This window comes from Anopheles cruzii, chromosome 2, assembly GCF_943734635.1.
Source record: "Anopheles cruzii chromosome 2, idAnoCruzAS_RS32_06, whole genome shotgun sequence".
NCBI classification, from domain to species: domain Eukaryota; kingdom Metazoa; phylum Arthropoda; class Insecta; order Diptera; family Culicidae; genus Anopheles; species Anopheles cruzii.
In genome coordinates this window covers 12,817,350-12,837,163 of record NC_069144.1, presented here as the reverse complement: position 1 = coordinate 12,837,163, position 19,814 = coordinate 12,817,350, and the positions used below count along the sequence as shown (strand labels likewise).

Genomic DNA, 19,814 nt, shown 5'->3' with positions numbered 1-19,814 from the left:
TTTGCGCGCGCTATACGTACCTCGATGTATCGGTTTCCGATGTGATGCTTGTGTCGTTTGAGCGCCATGTCGCGGTGTTCCTGAGATACGAAGCGCACCAATGCTTCACCGTTGCGACGTCCTTGTGGCGATAGACAAAGAGCTACACCACCCCTACACGCAAAACACAGGAGATAGAAGAAGAGGTTTTAAACCGTTTTCAGGGAATTTTGCGAAATTGCGATTGCAACACAATCTATTGATCGCGCTTCTCAACAATACCCGGACAACGTTCGAGGAAAGTGCCACTTAGTAATCGGGCCATCAGGTCAACTAATTATGAATCATATCGCTGGCGTTTATGCAAATGGACCAAAACAATTATGATAAACTATGGATGGCAGACGTCGGTGCTGCGTTGGAAAACGTCGTCCGCTAGTTGTTGACAGGGTAAACATTCCTTCCAAACAACACATTGTTTTCCCATACTTACTTTGCCACATTAAGGCCGCGGAAAAATTTTGCAATATCCTGATCGCTGCTCTGCCACGGCAGTCCACGGGCACGCACTATGCACGTCCCATCGATTTCGTCGTCAATTGAGCTGGAGAGGAAGAGAAAGAAAAGGGGGACATAAGTTTAACGGAAAACTGCGGAGAAGTCTCGATGTCGATTTTTTGTGAAGTAAGGCCTCGGATCGACCCCCGTGTGACCTTTGCAAACACATCGATCACGGCACAACGACAAAGAGACGCTGGATGCTGTGTTTGTTAGTAAGCGGTCCGCCGGCGGATGGCATACGGCAAATGACCGGAAGCACGTTGTGATTCGAATTCGATCGCGATCGCGGGCGCCAATGATTATGATGAGCGCCAAGCACGAGCCCTGCCCAGCGAGCCTCCGATTATAAAGACATTTATGATGGCCGTTGTTTTGAATGTTGCAACCACCAACAACAAACAACAGTCAAAGCAACGCAGAAAGCTGACCGATCGTGAACGGAGATAGTATTGAGCTTCTGATCCACTTTTCAATCCGTCACAGTTATTTGGCAATTCGAAATAATTTTTCAAAAGTAAAAATAGGACACGCACTCGAGTTTTCCTGCAGAAAAAAGAACGGTCAACACAATTACGCAAAGTGCCCAACCCAAGAACAAAGGCACTACGCACCCTCAAAAGGTCTGTGGTTTACTGAAACCAGACCTGGAAGTCAGACAGTAGCAGCCATGGCCGGGAACGTTCGCGGTGCCACTGTTTGCACAGCTTCAACCCATCATCGCTCGTCAATCTCGTGCTCGTCGACCCCCGGGTTCCGCCGTTCCGTTGGCTCGGTGTCGCCATAAAACCTGAAGCCCCATAACACTTGGTGGTGATCGGTCGCTTCGGCGAACATATTATTTGCCCTTCAGGCACCGCGTGCGTGTTCTACCACCAGTGCCACAACCTATCGTCACCGGTAACCGGTAATAGCGCGGAACAACACCAAACACAGCTGCGCAGCGCAGCAGCATGATCGTTGCGCGATCGTGTGACGGTTGTAGGATGGATTTCCAAGATCCAGCGGTGACTCGACCCGGGACGCTGCGAACCGGGAGAGAGGCGCCATTTTTATATCTTCCTCCCCCGACAGCAAACAATAAAAAAGCAAACTAACTACTGTTTTGGAATAGTTAGTAATGTCGGATGGTGAGTCGGGGGCCCTTGGCCGGCTTTGCACCGCACCTTACACATTTTATCGACTTACTTGTGCACGCGCACATGTGCCAGTGAGTGAGCGGCGAGAACTCCCCATACTAATAAGACGCGTTTGCCGGTGCACGGAGGAAGCCAATAAAAATGTATGCAACCCCTTTTGGCGAGTGACTAAGCCTTTTGCTAGCAACACCCCAAGAACTGACCGTGCACTGTGACGAAAGCGTTTTGATGCAACTAAATAATCACACAAAGGGGTAAAATGGGCTCTTAGCATCGCGGAGCCTTCGCGGAGAGGTGTATCAATCACCTGCGCACTACACGCGCACAAGCAACATCGGCGACATCGATGGGGGGTGGTATAATTAAAACCACCCCAACCTCAGTGGCCAAGCGGTTTGACGGCCAGCAAGCTTCTCGCGCTGCACCCTAGAGCCTCCCACCAGCCTTATGTACTAGAGTGTTCAGTAAGTTCGCATGGCCGGTAACAGAGAACGCTGCTACGAGTCTGATTTATTTTTTGTTATATTGGTACACTCTTCATATGAACGAATGTGAAGTTTCATTTCAATCGGTCACTTAATTTTTTTTACAATCCATATAGTATCTGATAAACTGACTGATAAACTGATAAAACAATAAATTTTGATTATTGTTGTAACATTTTAGACCTACTGAAAAAGAAAATTTATGGAAAAGACCCGTTTTGCAGAAGAAAAACATCCTCTTTCATCAGGGCAATGGACCGTGTCACAAAAGCAATTTAAAAATGGCAAAAATCCATGAATAAATTTTCGAATTGTTGGGGTATCCAATCTATTCACCAGATTTGGCCCCCAGCAACTTCCACCTCTTTTCAGACCCAGAAAGGAGCCCTTCCAGTTTCTTCACTTCAGGAATGGAATTTATAAATGGGAGTCTCGTTGGAACAAGCCGTATTGATGTTCAGGAAGGCCATACTGAATAATAAACTGTATTTCAAACCATAGAAATGTGTTTTTCTTATCGACCATACGAACTAATTGAACAGCTCTCGTATGTCTGCCGGATGATAGACAACGCGCCCAGCACCGAGAGGAACGTGACCGATCTCCGTAGGCAAACGCGTTCCACCGGAGGCCACCGAGAACTCTCTCGGTGTCCTCGCGGACACGACTGGCGCGATCAATCGGGGCAGCGCTTTGGTGTGTGAGTCCGTTCCCAATGGCTCAATGTGACAAGTGTCGAAGGCGTGTAATCCAGATTGATCGCCGCACCGCACAGCACCACACACGCTTGAATGGACGTCGTCGTGGATCAAATGGTACGAAAAAAAACCGGTAAGAAAACTGGCGGACCGGCACACACAAACACACACAGCTGAAATGGGAGCAACATGTGGCTATCCCTGGGTTAGTAGAGGTAGCGTCGTGCACCGGTGTATCGGTTTGAAATCGGTCTCCTCGGCTTGATATCGCGGGACACGGACGCTTCACGGGGTGTAACTGGAGTGTTTGGCGGCCTTAAATTTCCGGCGACCCCCGGTTCCGTCAACAAGCACTCGAGAGACCCCGGAGCACAAACACACACCACAGCGCGCCAGCAGGCAATCGGTCGGTCAGGTCGTCAGTAATCTCTTATCGCCGGAGAAGGTTACAGAGTACACACAGGTTTCGATCAGCGCGCACATTCCAACGGCTACTCCGTGTTCCGCGCGGGTTTTTTGGAACCCCCCACTATTTCTAAACCATCACACAAACGGTTCTCACCACCAAAAGGGTCACCAAACGCTGGTCGAAACCTGCAAAAGACTTGATTTGCTTGATAATCACTATTTTCTGCTTCCTTCACCACAGCAAGTAATTCGATTAGTGTGCCGATCGCGGTGCGCTGCTGCTGCTGATAATCAGCAGTGCGGCTCGAGGTAACCGAGGGGGGTAAGCTCGGTCGGTGGGGGCCAGGCCAACACCCAGCAGCGACATGCGCGTCCAAGAACTCCACCGAGCGGTGGCACCACCACACCACTATCACCGCAGCACATCGATCAAGTGGCGTTAGTCCGCTGCCGTCTACGGGGAGCGCTCTATAATGCCACGTCGATAAGGCTCATTACCACTAGACCCATCTCTTTCGCACGCTCTGTGTGTCGCGTCGCGCCACCCCAGGCGGCCAACCGGCGGCGGCGACTGACCCCTTGACCAAGATTGCTCGCTGGCGCTAGAAGCTATGACGACGTCGGACGTGGATCGGATCTCTTTGGTGGCCACACCACACTCAACTCGCACTCGAGTCGCACTTTCGGCAGGATTCGACTGCCGACTCTGGACTTTCGCACTTCGAACCGATTCGAATTCAAACCCAATTCACCGTGATCGAGCTCCAGAAGCCGTTGACACCGGGGTAACCGTTCTGCTGGAGCTGCTACTATGAGAACTGTGTCATCGAATTACGCAGAAAGCGCATCGGTTGCGCGACCACACTCTACACTGCGCGACGGTGGCCGTTCGTTGGGTTCGTTCTAGAGGTGGTGACATTCGATTCGAGTCTTGCAAAACAACACCCGTCAAAGTCACGTACGGAACGATATGCAGGCCAGAACCACCGACCGGCCACCGACCGACCGACCGATGAGCAGCAGTTTCAGCCACAGCCAGTTTTGGTGCCATTTGTGAGCAAAACAAAGTGCAGACACGAACCTCTGTCTGGTACACGCTTGAAGGGGTCGTAAGGATCACACACCGATCGTACAGCAGGAGGAGTAGCAGCCCGGCGCGCGCTGGCTTGTCGTTTCCGCGCGGGGGCCCCGTGGTCGTTTAACTCACTATCGAACACGTACTGAGCGTATCGGTCCAGCGACAACCACTTCAAACGTCAACCTCCCGGCGTCGACGAGCGGAAAGCAAATGAGCGCAACAACGATCGACGAGCGCACGAACGAGTGGTGTGTGGTGCGTGTTGTGTGCTGCCCGCCGAGACTGTGGCGCCCAGCACGAGGAGGATTATACGCGGCGATCCAATAGGCGGGCCCGATTCCGGTTCGATTTGCGGTGACGGAGGTCGATTTACACTTCCGAGGTGCTGCTGCTGCACCACTTTGAATGCAGCTCCCCCCCGCGGCAGTTGGAAACGCATTCGGTTTGAGCAGGGTTCGAACTTCGAGCTGTTCGAGACACTGCGCGTAGGAGAGACGACACCCTAACGGCACTCCGTGGACACGATCGTGGACCGATTTCTTCTGATGCGATTAGTGCGCCAGATTGAGAGAGCATCTTCGCTGTCAACAACAACAGCAGCTGCTGCTCGCGAGTGAATGAAATGAGGATGAAACAAGCCGACCGTGAAGTGAGATAATGCGCACCACGTGAGACAACCGACCGAGAGCGCGATCACCGCGACGATTGTCCGGATTAGAAAGTTCTAATGGAGGAAGGAGGAACCATATAATCTCATTGCGAGACTGCATTCGCTTGTGTTTTATACAAAACATAATAAATTATTCATTCCGTTATCATGCTTTGGATTAGCCCACCAGCCAGCCAGCCAGCCAGTAGGAAGTCGGTGGAGGTCACATTCGTAATTACGGCCACAGCCAACCATTCAGTGCCATCCCGCGGGATTCCGCTCGCTGTTTGATGGACGGATAAAGCCTGCCTGCCTGCCAAACACGAAACGACAGCGCGCTCCGAGCCGAAGATTGATGAAAAACCCGACCACGGGCCGAGCGAAATGTCATTTTGTCGACTCTGAATCGAAAAACAGAACCATTGGTTACGCTTTTTGCGCTACCGCACCACATTTTCCGACCGCAAATTCCGTTTTCCGGAGGCTGGCTGTGGGACGCGCGCGCGTGTGCTCATCATTTTTCCATTGCTGCAATTTGTTCTACACCCCGTGTCGAAACCGATTAACGACTCTTAGAAGCCCATTTCTCCCGGGGCCCGGGGCACTGTCCCCGGCACTATGTGGTTCAACAGGTAATATGGTATCTGAGCACGCTAATCATGTTTTCCTGTTTTTTTGTCGTGTGGATCTTCTCGCCGCCAGCGCCAGCGAGACTGAGTGGGTTTTTCGTAGAGGATCAGAACCAGACAGAGGAGGATCAGACGGTGGCGAATCCGCGGGCCGGAGGCTAAACACGCGGATCTAATCTACCCCCGCGTGTGTCCCCGTTTACGGCGAGCGAACGCGGTTGGCCGTCCCCTCGGTGGTTTTACATATTTTTATGGTTTAATCAAGTGGTTTTTCTTAATGTTTACTGTACCGTCGTCGTCGTAGTCGTAGGGCAAGCCAGGCTAATGGTAATGTTGTGGCTGGCGGGCAGAAAAACAGTTCTTCTGATGTTCAACGTACGAAAGATAAGTGAATAAGCCGCGCTCTCCTCGGTGGTGTGTGAATGGCGAGAAATGAAACCGAAATCACTTCGCGGCATGCCAAACAGCGAAATAAAGCAACAACCGTTTTGTAAGCACCAGTTTTCTTCCGCCGTGGCTCCGTTGGCGAAAATTCGGTAATGAACCTGGGCGCAGCAGCAGCAGCAGCATAGGATCCCGGGCTACAACTCACCGACTTAAATTATCATTTGAGGGTCGATTAATTTTCAAATTTAAACCACTTTACCTTCGCCCATTTCAGGCGATACCCTGCTGAAGTAACCACCCCACCCGCTTGGAGCCCGCTGACCGAGTCATGTAAGATGTTTATCTGCGGAAAACCACGCAAAGATTTCCTCAAACAACCATCGTTAAACACACACACACACACGGGCATGGGCATGTTGTGCGACCATAACACAGTGATAAGCGGTGGACCTCGCCGCCAAACGTTACGCGTGATGCACGCAAACATTTCCCGACAATTTACTGGCAATAAGGTTCGCATGTGGCCAGCCGACATGACCGGACTGTTGAAAGCTAAATCAGGGAAGGTGCTGGCCACCAGCTCGCCGCGTGGCCGATCGGTCCACAGTTGCCGCGTTGCCCAAATCGCGAAACTAAATTATGCACGAGGGCGCAGGAGCACGTACGAGAACGTAAAACCGGAGTATGGGGCCGGCGGAGCGCGATGATAACGGGGAAACTTAATTTTCGGAACATCATTAACCCATGTTGCTAATGGCCGGCGGCTCCTCCTGGTGGCAACATTGTGTTGCTTATTGTGAAATTTACTACAAGGAAGTAAAAATTTTACGTTTGTTCGTTTGATTGCAATTGTCCGCGCGAAATATGTTTGTTGTGCGGTGTGATAGATAGGCCGGCTCCTCTCCCTTATCTACTCCTACTCCTAAATATCAAACTGGCCGGAATAGTTTGTCATAAAATGGCAAAACACTTATCATCGAGGCCGTAAACATTATTTACCGCATGCCAACAGTTCGCGTGGAAGTCGAACATCGACCGTAAAGCCTTTCAACGACAGACCGCGCGTGACAGGGACACAACGACGACGAAGCGCGGGTTTGTGTGGGCGCTTTTTCCTGCTTTTTCAATCATCAGTCCCAAGACCCACGCAGCAACGTCCAACAAACCCAACCCCTCGGGCGGCGCTAATGTGAAGAAAATTCAACGACTTTTCCGCTCTCCCGGAAAACGCACTCCTTATCGCGCAGCTGCACTCTCGAGTCCGTTGCCCTCAGCTCAACTCAGTAGCAGCAGCAGCATGTGGTACATCGTTCAACATTTCAACTTACCAAATGCCGGGCTCCAGATTAAGATTTATTACTTCGTTAACGTCAAATTTGTGGCCTAAAAAGAGCGAAAGAAAAACGGAGATCATCGGATCATTAATCGGCGTCGTGTTTGCGCACACTGCTTGCCATCGGAGAGCTCGGCAATGGGTGGCAGAAACGCTTCGCTTACCTAAGGTGATCATGTGCTGCACGATCGTCACCATGTCACGCGCTTCCTTCACGTAGAACTCGTTATTATCCTGGCAAGCCTGCAGCTCCAGATCTAGACGAAACGGATGAAAACATCAAACAACTTTATTAGTGTGCACTACCGAAAGCACCCTCTGGCACGCGTGTCGCCCTCCCCCCAAGTGTCAATGTGATGCACTTCGACGATCACCTTACAAGCATTAATGGTAGCACATGTTTTGCATTAATGTTCGTCTCAGAACGCGAGCGTGAATCATGGTGCGCACCCAACAAAGCATGATCACCCGCGTCCGCGCCCGATCAGGTGGCAGAGTCCGCGTCGTGCTCGGAGTGCAAGACCGGAGCCTCGGGCACCACCATAACTCGTACCTGTCACCGCCCCACCCCGCAATCTCTACCCGGGTTCCGAGGAAGCTCCAATTTCGAAAGAAGCATTTTACGATTACGGCCTCTACACGACCATCATCGCGAATCGTGCGCAATCGAGCTACCACCATTCTCTCGTGATCATCGTCGTCGTCGACGCCACTGACACCCGGTGGGACGATCGGAAACTTATGTTACAGCAGTAATGCTGTGATGTAGGCAGAGAAAGAGAAAGAGAGGGTGAATGGAGTGCCCGGAGGGGGCCATACAGCACATTGCAACTTGGTTGCAGCGGTAGCAACAAGTGACATGTGCACCGGGGACAAGCAGGCGCACCTAATGCGACGATTGTGGCCATCGATCGATCACATGCGACTCTGCGTGTTAGTATGCCACTTGTTCGCATCGTTTGACAAATTACCCCCTCTCGCTCTCTCTCTCTCTCTCTCTCTCTCTGCCTCTTTAGGTCTCGGAGAGTGACGGAACGACGGCTGGCCGAGAGCAACTCTCCAAAATAAGGCTAATTGCTGAACCGCGGGCGGAAAAAGGGGAAAACCCCCTTCGGCAGCAGTAGCAGCAGCCAGTCGCGGGACGGGAGGAAAATCAGATAAAACCACTTTTTCGTTGCTCAAACAAACCGCGCGAGTGCGCGCGCCCGCGGATTAGCAAGCAATAGAAGGAGCTAGGAGCGCGTGCCGGCCGCTGCTCTCAAAATGGTAACACGCCACCAACAAATGATACCGAGCGTGGCGCGCGCGCAAGGAAATGATCCGGTTTTTTGCGGTAACCCGGCCACCGAAAGGCGCTTTCGATTCGTGCCAGCGGGTGGCGGTGCCGGGGTTCAATCAAATCGTGTCATAATCTTCTAATCGCCACTTCTGCCTGCACAGCTAATCGAGCCGATAGGTGGCCCCCGCTGGAGTGGTGGATGGTGCCACCAGAACAATCGAACGAGACGACGAAGTGTAAGCATCTTCGTAATCTTCAACACGAATGCCCTCCACAGAGTGCGAGGTCGTAAATAAGCAGCGAACGGACGCCATCCCACAGCCGTCGTCGTGTCAAGTGCATTCCGGGGGTGTATTGATGCGCAGCATAATTGTGGCAAAGTGGGACGCAAAGCAACGAACCCCGGGATCGCCCGTCGAACGGGGTGTCGGCGAGAATAAATCGTTCTGTCAACACTTTACAGTTTATTCACATCTGTGCAATCGGATCGGCTTCGAGAATTGGCACGGTGCTCCGTTCCGTGGACGATTACGAGATGGCCTTGAAGATCTGCTTTATTCCTTCTACTTAAGCGAATAAATTCGAATTTGAGATAGCAAAAATGTCGATTATTAAACAAATACCATAAAAAAATGGTATATTCGATTGGTTTCTTTCATCTTCAACGCCATCTTCGTTCAAATATGACAGAATTTTGTCAGAAACAAAACCACATCAGAAATTTCTTGGCTTGCTTTGATGGCGACTGTTTTCTGCCTAGAACTGTAACCGAGCAACTGAAAGAGAGCACACTAGCGACACTGCGCTCTGCGGTGGTCGGTGTCGGAACTACACGAACACTGCGAGAAAATTTAATTTTTGAAAAAAATTTTCGAAGCTCGTTGGATTTTCAAAGCGGTACTAAGGATTAGTTGATTAATTGAACTGCAAAGATCAATCACAAGAGGCCAATAGAGAGAGCGAGTCGCTTTTCTGTTCATCCCTAAAAATGAACGAATGTGCGACGACGTTTATAGCCGCGGGTCGCTTTTTACCTCCAAAGTGTGCTTGATAAACCCCATAAATCCCATGTTCGGAACGGACGTGTCCACATGTGCAGCAGACAAATGGCTACCGCCGCGGGCGTCATTAACTGACGGCCGGGCAGACAGACGGGCAGACGGACAGGCGGGAACGGGTCAGAAAAACGGTCAAGACAGGGTCGACGACGACGAAGAAGAGACGGCTCTCGTCGGGTCGGTTGCGAGGTACATTCGTCGTTTGTCGCACCGAATATTAATGTGTACTTTTAGCACATTAATACTGCCACCGTCATCATAATCGGCGTCACGGCGGCAATGATCGCGCAGAGCCATGTTGTCGCCCGTCGGCCAGTGATCGCTTCAACAGCATGATCATTTGTTTCAGACGCACTTGGTCGTCATTGCGCGTCGCACGTGTGCGTCCCCTCTAATGTCCTTTTTTGTGGCGCACGCACGCTGTCGGTCCCAAGGGGCAATAATAACCGGCAGCAAGAAGTGTGGTGTCCATCAACACGCTCCATCTCGAAAAGCGGCGAATTTTCTTTTTTGCCTCGCCAATAAGTTGGGATATATTTTCCAAAACTTTTTCCCACCTCCCAAAAACCGGCCCAAAGTTCGGTGTACCGGGCGAAGGACACACCTTTCGATGGCGGGGCCACTAGAGTGGCGTCAAATCGTAGATAATATGTTTAGCACACAAAAACAGCGACAGGGGATGAAATTAGTCAAGAAGATGGGTTTTTCATCGACCAAATTGTGGGTACGCAAATGAGGCCAATAGGCGCGCACGGCCATTACCACAGAGCAAATTACTTACGCGGGCGCGCACACACGCAGGTCACTTACTCAATCAGTCCATCAATCAATCCGCCGAACGACGACGACGACGGCCGGTTCGCGGCCGCGGTTGGGTATCTCACCTTCGTACGTCGCCGTACCACGTTGACCTCGCCGTGTGTGTGCGAAGGGAAGCCGCCGTCGCCGAACCGCAAAAGGGACACCAGCCAGCAGCAGCAAGAGGAGGCCAAGCAATCGGCGCATTCGTCGATTGTTTGTCAGTTTTGACATATGCCAAAACCATTCTTCCGCGCGCCGGACACTTCCATAAACGACACAAGTGCCCGAGCGCGCGCGGTACGCAAGGAAGTGGTCGCGCAAAAAAGACAAAGAATCGGACAAGGAGCAAAAAAGGGAGGCAAAAAACGCAACCCATCGTGCTGCTGGCGGCCACCGCAGGTCGCGTCGGTTTAATGAGTGTTTTTACACCCCAAACCGAACGAAAAATCATAAGCCTCAGAGAGTCAATCGGAGAGCCTCTGGACGGCCACCAGGCCAGCCTAGCCTGGAGAGGCCTTCCGAGACCTTCTTGGTTGGCGAGGCGCGACGCGGCCAAAAACAATGGGAAAAAACCACACGGTACACAACCTTCACATTGTCGATTCCGATAATGTCAAAGTTAACTCTTACTGGCCGCCGTCGTTGGAGAGGTTTAAATTAAAGCGACCCAGAAGGGTGTACCAGGCGACGTCTCGATTGAACTCGATCCGCGAATTAATATTCGCAATTTGTGGAACTCCCTCAGAGTTTGGTGCCCCACATTACGGAGGGCTCGATAACGAAATGAGTCAACTCTCATTAAGGTTTTAAGCCCTTACTTCCAGCTGCTGACCGGCAAATACATGCTGCTAGGCGAGCATTATGTCCGAGCAGTGAGAGCGATATCACGCGAATTGCAATCGCGCAGCTTATCAAACCCGGTGGTGGCTGGCTGGTTGGCGCTTTGGCAGTGTGTGATAAGCAAAAACAAAACTCCTTTTTGACACACACACCAATTCGGTGAGATTAGAGGCTCGCATACCTGGGCCGCCGGGCATACATGCACTTCGCGGTGGTGCCTACTTTAAGTCCACCATTTTATGATCGATGCCTCGCGCCAGCCAGAGAGCAGAGGCGGAGGAGAGGTTGGCGGTACCGATACCGAAAACGCTGCATCATCTAATCAGCAATCAAACACAGGCTTCGTAGGAGGTGCGCACGCACTGCACCGCCCGGCACAACGCCAACCGTCAACAGCTGCCTTATCAAGCCGCTGGAGGCATATAAAAAGTAAATCCGTTCGAGGTCGAGCAGCACGGAACATGCGGCGGTCGCGGCTGGGGCTTGGTGAGGATCACCTACTCTGCGCGGGGATCACCCCCTGACCTTCAGTTGCCGCTTGTCTAGTACTTACCTTGGATTATGTCGGTGATCGAGGCCGGGACGGGCGGCACGAGGTTCGGCATCGACTGGAGCTTCTGCGCCTCGGCCACCGGCACCAGGGCCCGGGCCAGGTCACCCGCCTTCAGGCGCACGAACTCCTTGCGCAGGTCGCAAAACCGCCAGTAGTACTGTGGCAGGTCGATCTCTTTGGCACTGGCTTCCGGATGCAGACACTGCCGGAGCGGCAGCTGGCCGTCCGTGACTAGCCGAAAGCTGGGACTGTGGGGGTCCAGGTTGAGTGACTTGGTGTACTCGTCAAACTGTGGGAAGAAAATCGAAAATTGCGGAAGGTTAGCCACACCAAAAAAAATGGAAGATAAACTGGGGAATGTAAAATTAGTAGTTTACAACGCCGCGTAACCCCTTATCAGCCCTGCCATGGACCCAAGAATGTCTAAAGTCATGGCCAAACACTGACAATTAGCCGATAAGTAGCAACCAACGATGAAAGAGAGTGAGTGAGCGAGAGAGTGGCGCTGAAGATAACATAGCGCCCCCCAAAGTGGCAAAAGGGTGAGAAAAGGGCCTTTGATCCAAAGGTGTGCTAGTGTATGTGTGTGGGAATGCCACTCTGCGACGTCACGTCGCCATACCCTCGCTCTCGCGTCCATGGTCTAAACCTTTGACCGCATTGACTAACTAACTCACCAGCCGGTTGGGCTAAGGAAGATGACAGACAGGTCTGGTTTTGTTTACATTGCGAGCCTTGAACGCAGGTCTCCTATCGTGCTACTTGAACTTTGAGCCCCCCCCGAAGGGGTTAGTGTGGGAGTTGGTGGCCCCCCGCGCACACAGAAGCTTCACAGAAGCTTAATCTCTTCACAGTCACCACGGTGGTCACAGAAGCTGGCCACTCAGCCACTCAGTTGGCCAAACACAACCGTCGCTTATCACCTGCTGACGTGGCTGGTTGGGCCGTTTGCGGTGGACGACGTAACTTCTTCGTCGGGAAAACGGTGCGAGGCTCCAGAGTGCAACTTATCGCCCCGCATCCAATCGTGAATTTTAATGGCACACCGGGCGCGCACGCGATTCAACAACAGGGCGAGAGAGAGGGAGAGATATGGAAAATTTACGGCCATCGACGAACGCATCGACTTTGGACCCGATAAAAACAAAGAAGCGATCGGCGACTGACGATGTTCCATTCCAAGGATTCTAACTCCGGTGTTATGGTAGCTCACACAACCAGTAACCAGTTTCACTTTGTTAGAATCGAATAAAGACGGTGCATAAAGGTCGTGGCGAGAGAGAGTGGGACACGAACCAGCGTGTTTAATAGCAAAGGAGTTAAGCAGGACAACGACAGCCTCATTAATTCCGATCATTGCGCTGATATTGATACATAAAGACGGTGTGGTGAATGAACTTCGGTACCTTTTGTTTTAGAAGAGCAAGAGAGTCACCATACTCGTTAAAAGGCAATTAGAGACAAATATAACGCAACGGCAACCGGCAGTCAATGTCTTATGCATGCGCTGTCATTATGTGGAGCGTCTTGACAATTGTGGTGCAGTCAAGCAGAAAACACTCGAAGAAGACCATTGTTACATCTCTTACATTGGTACTAGATACCATTACAAGATCCTTGTTTCGATCGCATCGACCCCCTGCTATGTTGACATCGATAAACTAAATTCACTGCCAAAAAGCTATTAAAAGAGGATCGCGACATTTGAATTCACGTCGGATGCGTATATTCGATTTTCAATTTTTCTGTTGCGTTAAATTGCTACACATGACACTCACTTATGGTGACAAGATCGTCCATTTTGAGTAACCAGCAATTTTTTGACAGCTGATCGGCTTGGACGTGTTTTGGTTCAACGGCTGCTTTTGTCTATTCCAAAAAAAATGGATCAAAGAATCTATATCAAATTTTGCGTGAAAAAACAAAATGAAACGAAATGAAATGAAACAAAATGACACATTCCGAATGTGTGGACTGTAGCTTATGGTGAAGCTATTTTGGCCCAAAGTAGCGTTTTTGGGTGGTTCAAAATGTTTTCAGTGGGCCGAGAAGATGTGAACGACGAAGAGCCAAGTTCGGTCGAATGTGAACAGTTTTGCTTACAGTTTTCTTCGATTACTGGGGCGTGTTGCATCATGAGTTGTTGCCAAAGGGTAGAACGGTAAATAAAGAATATTATTTGCAAGTTATGCGAAATTCGCCCGAAGCAATCCGCCACAAACACCCGGATTTGTGGGGAACCCAAAGTTGGCTGTCGCGCCCCTGTTCACACATCTTTGTTTCTGCGCAAATTTTTGGCCAAAGAATTTCGTATTTGGAATTCCCCAAGATCTGGCCCCCTATTACAGGATGTTCCATTAGGTTCCAACTTATAACTCCGCTATTTGTCAGTCGATTTTGACAAGATTTATTTGGGGTATAGAATGACGTTTATTAACAATTCACTCAATTCCCCCATTTTAAATAGTTGGATCGTGATGGAGCACTCTGTACTTTTTCTTGTTCCGGAAACTGAAGGGGAAAGTAGCGTAGCGAAGAGTCGTCCATGAAAGAATTACGCTACGATAAATCCCTTTGCCCGCCCTTAGCTATAGCCGAAGGCGCTGAACAAGATCACAAAAAATCGGCCTCGTAAAACCTACCTAAACCACCCAAAGCGTCGACTCGGGTAAACTTCTTGATCGGCTTCGGAGCCGCGCTCAACACATTGTTATCATACGCAATTTGCGCAATTCAATCATCCCTCCCTCGAAGCCTGAAGACGATACGTTGAATTGACGTGGTGGTTGTTGCACCACCCGAGCCACAACAACGACGACGGAAGTCAACTTCGGACCTGGTGCGAACGGTCCGGGGTCTTGATTTGCATTTCTGCAACCATGACCAAGCAAAACGCGCTGCGGTTCGAGGTTCGATTCACACCACGCCACCCGCCACCGTCTCTTCTGCCCCTCTCTCTTTCTCTGTGGTTGGTGGTGAACTCTTCATCAACCTTCTTCGGTTCCAGCGTTTACGTCACCACGTAGCGTCCGATAAAAAAGACCTGGATAAGACCACCAGAAAACCCGGATCCTTGGGGGCACGTGTCCGCACGGGTGGTGGATCAATGGTTTTTGTTTCTCTTTATGCGCCTTAAACGTAGTCCCCGTCCGCGGACAAATGAAGCCATCAGATTGGTCTAATTTTTACGTTTCATTGAAGCACACCGCAAGAGAGAGCAATTAAAGTTCCCAATTACTCGCACTTGTCACGAGAGCCCAGAAGTCTTGTTTTGATGACGTAAAAAGCACGTCGCCACTCGGCTCAAAGTGGCCCCCAAAGACATCGTTTGGACAAACGGATGAATGGAGATCACAATTTGCCGTTGGCCAATCTACGGGGAGTCAAATACCGCTCAGACATAAGACCTTTCCTTCCCTCAAGTGATCTCCACCATCAACGGTCGCCTAAAATGCAAGCGGCGCAAGGACCCATCCAGCAGCTCCAGGGCAGTAACTGGAGGATCTCGAGCGGCCCTAGAACGCATGACGTTTGCTCCACATTAAACGTCCACAACACGACTTTACAGGCAAGGCACAGTCGTTACATTTTCGGAAACCTCGCTCCCCGTCCGAAGGCCACTTCTCTTGTCAACGCAGGCGCGCGCGCGTGTCGTGATTTATTGCAGTCGGAAAAGTCGAGTGTATGTGACGTTGATGAAAGTTTACGATTTTACCAACCGAATACGCACTCTCGGCCGAGTGGATTGTGGTGAAACGCCTAAGTGACCCCACTCCGCCGCCGTTCCCCAGCCAGACAGACAGAAGAGACAGGAAAAACATCCATCAGGCGGCGGCGGCGCAGAAAAGCACCAGGGCTTCCCGGCTTTTAATGTAAAAGCAGGTTCATTTAATGTTTTCCTTTCCGTCCGTCCTTTTTTACTCGTCCGCCAGAGCCTAACCACCTGACACGACGGCGCGACACCTGCTCAATAAAACTAAGCAAATGCCATTAGCGGCGGTCCGCGGCGGATCCACGGATCATCCACGAACGCGCAGCAACGCGTTTAAAACGCAAATCGCGAATGCAATCTTTACAATTAAGCCCTTTTTTGTCGTTGCTGCTGCTGCTTGTACAGTGTCCCTGTACAATCTGTCTGTTGTCACAGTGCGCCGTGCCCGAAAGGGTTACACAAAGTACACAAAAATGTCGTCGGCGCCGTTAACGGCCGCGAGCGGTGGTGACATTCATCATCGATGGCGGCCCTTACGGATCTCCTGTGCGCCCGGATTTGCGTGCCACTCTTCGCGGATCGCGCCATTTTGTCTCCGTGCAACGTTCAACAACTTTCGTGAGCGTTTTTACATTAATCAACCCAAAAAACGCAACGTAGAAGTGTGTGCGGACAATTACACGACGAGTAGCTGAAGACTCGAACTAAACCCTATGGCCAAAGTACTTCGACGAGCGATCGCTTTGCTCGATGAGCATACGTAACGGATAAGCTTATGAACACAGTGTGGTTAGGAAGTTCCGACAGAGGTATCCGATGGTTTGCCAGGATCAGGCATTTTTGAATGACAAACAGTATTGTTTGCAGGCGAAAGAGGACGACGAACGACTAAGAAGAAGGTCAAAAACAGTTCGATTGGCAATGTTCAAGAATTCTTACACATCGACCGCACACTGTGACACTGAGAATAGCATTAAATATCCATAAAGAAAAGCATTCGTGAACTTTTGAGGGAGAATTCAGCCATCGATGACCTTTTACCTCAAATATCCCAGTCATAACGACTCCATCGTCTGGTTTTTACACGTGACTGCACCCACCCGGTCTCCGGAGTCCGGGAATGTAGCCTTGCAGTTCAAAAGCCATTATAAAAAAGTTGAAACAATTTCAAAAGCAACCGACATTATCGACTATTAACACAAAGTGAGAAATGTCAACATAGTTTTATAAAACTTCTCGATCACGTTGCCACAAGTTAATAATAACAAAACAAAAACCGAAACATTCAACGACGATCATAAAGACACAGCGGCTTCGATCTCGGAACACGCTGGCCGCACTGTGCAAAAGTGCAGCCCCATAACGCCAGCGCGCCAATTGTGACACGAACGAAATTTGCACATTTTATTGTGCCAATATTGGGCCGTACAAATTGCCACATTTCTGGCCGTAATGAAGTGGAAACAGCAAAGTGTCGATCGGCAAAAGGGCATTCCAACATGGGTCACCCTTGAGAATCAGTGGGAATCGGTAGGAAGTGTTACTTTCTCCTTTTTTGGGGTGGCGGCACAACAGCACAATAAATTGATGACGGGCGCGGAACTAGAGGTAGCGATCCCATAGGGCGAACCTCTTTCTACGACTGTTCGATCCGTCCGACGTTCCGATCGGCCCAACATATGGGTGCCATTTTCGGTGGCTTCAAATTGGACGTCGAAAACGTCGCAAACGTAAATATGTTGGCCAAGGCAACGCGACACCGACGAGGAGAGGCCATCATCCAGTCAGCGGTTGAATTGCTAATTCGACCTCCGGCCGGATAAGTAGTGGAGGTTCCGCCGCGATCGTACGCGCTCGCGATACGGCGCGGAGCGATCATGCACAGCACATATATGCATGATGATGGTGGGCTCCCTGACTGACTCTCTGCCGGGCGAAAGTCACAAATTAGCCAACAAGCTAATATCGAGACCCTCCGACCCTCCACGGCCACCGCCGCCGCCGATAGATAAGGCGCCGCGCGTACGCGCATAAATATTTATGCGAACATGCGCGTCCTCTGCCCGTCCGTCACGCAGGCGCGCGGTGGCGTGCGATCCCGAAACGACGGGGCCCACTGATGGTGATTAGCCCAAAAATCTGACCGCAAATCAACGAAACCTGTCCACATTTTATCCGTCCCCCTATCGGACTGATACGACGGTGGTGCGGGCTCTACATAATTGGACTCAAAGTGGGAGAAGACATTCGAATTAATTAGTGGAGATGAATTTCTCCTTCACAGTAGTGCGCGTTTGAATTACGCACCACCACGCGGCGTTGGTAAATTATTCTACCTTCCACTGGGCCGCCTGCGATCGATAGGCCCCATTTCCCTAATGATCTCTGCTGCTCCTCGGTCGGTCTCTTTCTAATCCTTCGTGACGCAATATCCATCACCGATCCCCGGCCGATTGGCCGGCCGTAGAAGTCCTTCAAGACGATTTGCTTCGCAATTTGCCGATCGGAAGGGAGAGCAAAAACCCACCAGCGGGGGGTTCCGAAGCGTGTGCTAATGAAGCACAACTATTCTCGCCCTTCCTCGCGCGTTAGCATCGGCAGCAGCACCGGCATCTCGAGGGGATCATTTATTTGGCATCGTGGCCGAGAGTACGTGCCAATTAATTAAACTAAGCTCTTCCTGTCATTAGCCGCCGATACAGCGGGCTCTGTGTCGACGCGCGCGGAACACTGGCGGCAGCGACCTATCATTACAAATGCTCATAACATGATCCCCAACGGCAGCAGCAGTAGCACCAACCAGATGTTGGCCGGGAAAAAGGGCTATGCCACCATTCCGATTTCCGATCCACGACCGACCTAGAGCCGCCCGGTGGAAACCGGTGAGAATCTGGCCATAATAAAACTGCAGAACCAAAACGGGGGGGAGAGCCCACCGCGAACAGGTTGACAGAGCGCGCAGCCAGAACGCGTTGAGACATCGATCGAGCACCGATCGAGTGAGCGCATGTAAAAGTTGTTCTCTGGTGGGCCCTATTTTAAGTGCCCTATCCGGGCGCCATCGGCTAGATTATCGAAAATTACTATCTTCGTTACCGAGATGGAAGCGATCGAGTGCTCCTGCCACTGCCACTGCTGCTGCTACTGGTTGGCTCAGGAAGCGATCGGACCGAACACCGCCAACCATGCAAAGCGCATAATAATTAAAAATCTGCAAGGACCGGGCGCGCCGTGGCGCATTGTTTGGCAAGAAAAACCGGAACCAGCACCGGTTTTATGAGTGCGTGGATGCGAGTTGTACGCTCTCAAGGTGGTTCTAAATTGGGCCGGCTTGTTTCTTGTCGGAGGTTTTCTTGATTTATTTTTAAGCCCTGTTCCCTTTTGGGGACGCAACTTGTTATGATGCTGCAACCGTGGCTTTTATCAAACTTTCCGCGAGGCGCAGGCGAGGCGCAGCTAGAAAAAGGAAAACTACACCCAAAAAACGGCGCCACACGAAAGTGAAACCCCCATTATGCTGCTTCGGCCGAGGCCCTCGCGGCTTTTTAAAGATCTCCGCTTCAAAGACGCCAATTACGCAGCGTCTTGGACAGTTTTCGCATTAAGTGCTACTTACGCGTATAACGAGGTCCGAAATTAGCAAAAAATAAACGATTTCGCTTTCTTTGGACGGTGCCGCGGTTTTTTGTGTACATTGTTTGGTCGTCACAACACACTCACGACGATGCATTAGCGCTCGGGGGGTTAGTCGTTTAATAGTGAGACGGTTAATACACGGATTAAAAGCACGGTCCAGTCTCCGTCGTGTGTTCTCCAATTTAACGCCGCACTCTAATGTGGAGCGAATGCCGCAACATCGCACGCTACGCAATACTTTCGTCGAGCAGCGAAAAAACGGCAAACCTCTAGGACCTCTCGAAGTAGTCAACAGACATTCGTTTTGTCTAGCGACGCCACGGTGCCTAAGGTCGTTAGGGAATTCCCACTCCTCGTGACGGAGCCGAAAAAACGAGGTGACATTCTTCGGCCAGCCAGGATTACGGAGTTGCGATTTTAACGCACGATCGCGCTCAGTGGGGCTACAATTTATTTTCCAATCAGGAAATCGCTCCTTCGAGAGCTAAAAAAGCCTTGCCCCACAAAGCCCATCCACCGTTTGACCATGAAAGGGACGGACGGCTCCCAACGGAATGTCCCGAACGTTCCGCGCGTTGCGTGATTAATCGCT

General features: G+C 51.0%; 1 protein-coding gene across 1 annotated transcript in view; it reads right to left on the bottom strand.

Moving 5' to 3' along the window:
- The window catches only part of LOC128278462 (RNA-binding protein fusilli), a 47,702-nt gene that overhangs the window by 2,228 nt on the left and 25,660 nt on the right, over positions 1–19,814 (bottom strand). The window contains exons 3-7 of the mRNA XM_053017192.1: positions 11,875–12,163; positions 7,508–7,600; positions 7,339–7,393; positions 473–583; positions 21–153 (exon numbers count right to left, since the gene is read on the bottom strand). Coding sequence (XP_052873152.1) covers positions 21–153; positions 473–583; positions 7,339–7,393; positions 7,508–7,600; positions 11,875–12,163 — 681 coding nt within the window. The remainder of the gene's footprint in view (positions 1–20; positions 154–472; positions 584–7,338; positions 7,394–7,507; positions 7,601–11,874; positions 12,164–19,814) is intronic.